This window comes from Pan paniscus, chromosome 18 (genome assembly GCF_029289425.2).
Source record: "Pan paniscus chromosome 18, NHGRI_mPanPan1-v2.0_pri, whole genome shotgun sequence".
Taxonomy (NCBI): domain Eukaryota; kingdom Metazoa; phylum Chordata; class Mammalia; order Primates; family Hominidae; genus Pan; species Pan paniscus.
The window spans coordinates 50,293,254-50,294,572 of record NC_073267.2 but is presented as its reverse complement, the minus strand read 5'-3'; the positions used below and the strand labels follow the sequence as shown (position 1 = coordinate 50,294,572).

General features: G+C 48.7%; 1 gene segment (V, D, J or C); it reads left to right on the top strand.

Moving 5' to 3' along the window:
* Positions 1–302: 302 nt before the first annotated feature.
* On the top strand, positions 303–844 carry LOC117978886 (immunoglobulin heavy variable 2-26-like). The segment is given in 2 exon segments: positions 303–348; positions 435–844. Coding segments are annotated over 2 exon segments (456 nt in total).
* Positions 845–1,319: the final 475 nt, after the last annotated feature.

Genomic DNA, 1,319 nt, shown 5'->3' with positions numbered 1-1,319 from the left:
GCATGCTGCCTGGGTGAGGCTTAGAGAAGACCCTGTCTGTAGGAGCAGGAATCTCAGAGCCTTGGCTGAGAGGCATGGTCCTGAAATGAGATGGAGTCCCCCATGGAGAGCACACGTGGAAGTCCACACCTGAGGGCTCACTGCTCCTCACCACAGATGCACTCCCCTACTGAGTCCTGAGACCTGAGTGCACCCCATAGAGTAGGACTCAGATGAGGGGATGCAAATCTCCACCAGCTCCACCCTCCTCTGGGTTCAAAAGCCAAGAATGGGTCCTCACTCAGTGACTCCTGTGCCCCACTATGGACACGTTTTGCTCCACACTCCTGCTGCTGACCACCCCTTCCTGTGAGTGTTGTGGTCAGGGACTTCCTCAGAAGTGAAACATCAGTTCTCTCCTTTGTAGGCTTCATCTTCTTATGTCTTCTCCACAGGGGTCTTGTCCCAGGTCACCTTGAAGGAGTCTGGTCCTGTGCTGGTGAAACCCACAGAGACCCTCACGCTGACCTGCACTCTCTCTGGGTTCTCACTCAGCACTTCTGGAATGGGTATGAGCTGGATCCGTCAGCCCCCAGGGAAGGCCCTGGAGTGGCTTGCTCACATTTTTTCGAATGACAAAAAATCCTACAGCACGTCTCTGAAGAACAGGCTCATCATCTCCAAGGACACCTCCAAAAGCCAGGTGGTCCTTACCATGACCAACATGGACCCTGTGGACACAGCCACGTATTACTGTGCATGGAGAGCACAGAGACACAGCCCAGGATGCCTCCTGTACAAGAACCCAGGCTGCGTCTCAGTGGTGCTCCCTCCCTACCTCTGCAGAACAGGAAAGTGTGACTGAGATGCCATTTCCTGCCAGGGCTTGTGTTTCCTGTACCAACCAGACTCAGAGCCCTGTCTGTTTTCCTATTCTGTATTATTAAATGGCATGCTCCCTGTTAGTGATCCATGTAAGCAGAGGCTGTATCCTGTTTCACAAAGATTGAGCATCTAAGATTCCCATTACCTCGGCCACATGCATCACTGATATGTGGCCACTTACTTCTTGAGCTCATATCCTTCCAAGGGGCTGAATACAAATATCTATAACATATGATATTCTTAAACTGCAGGAAATAGTGTTGGAGAAGAATGTGGAGATAAAAGAGCAGGATGGTTAATTAAAATCCAGATACCACGTTTTCTTGCAGAGACAAATTTACACTAATAAAGTAATTTTATGAAACAACAAGAAAGATGGAATGTGTCCTCATCATGAAGTGTCTCATTTGCAGTGCACAAATAAATTTCTAGAAATTTTATAGGGAAGGTGTGAT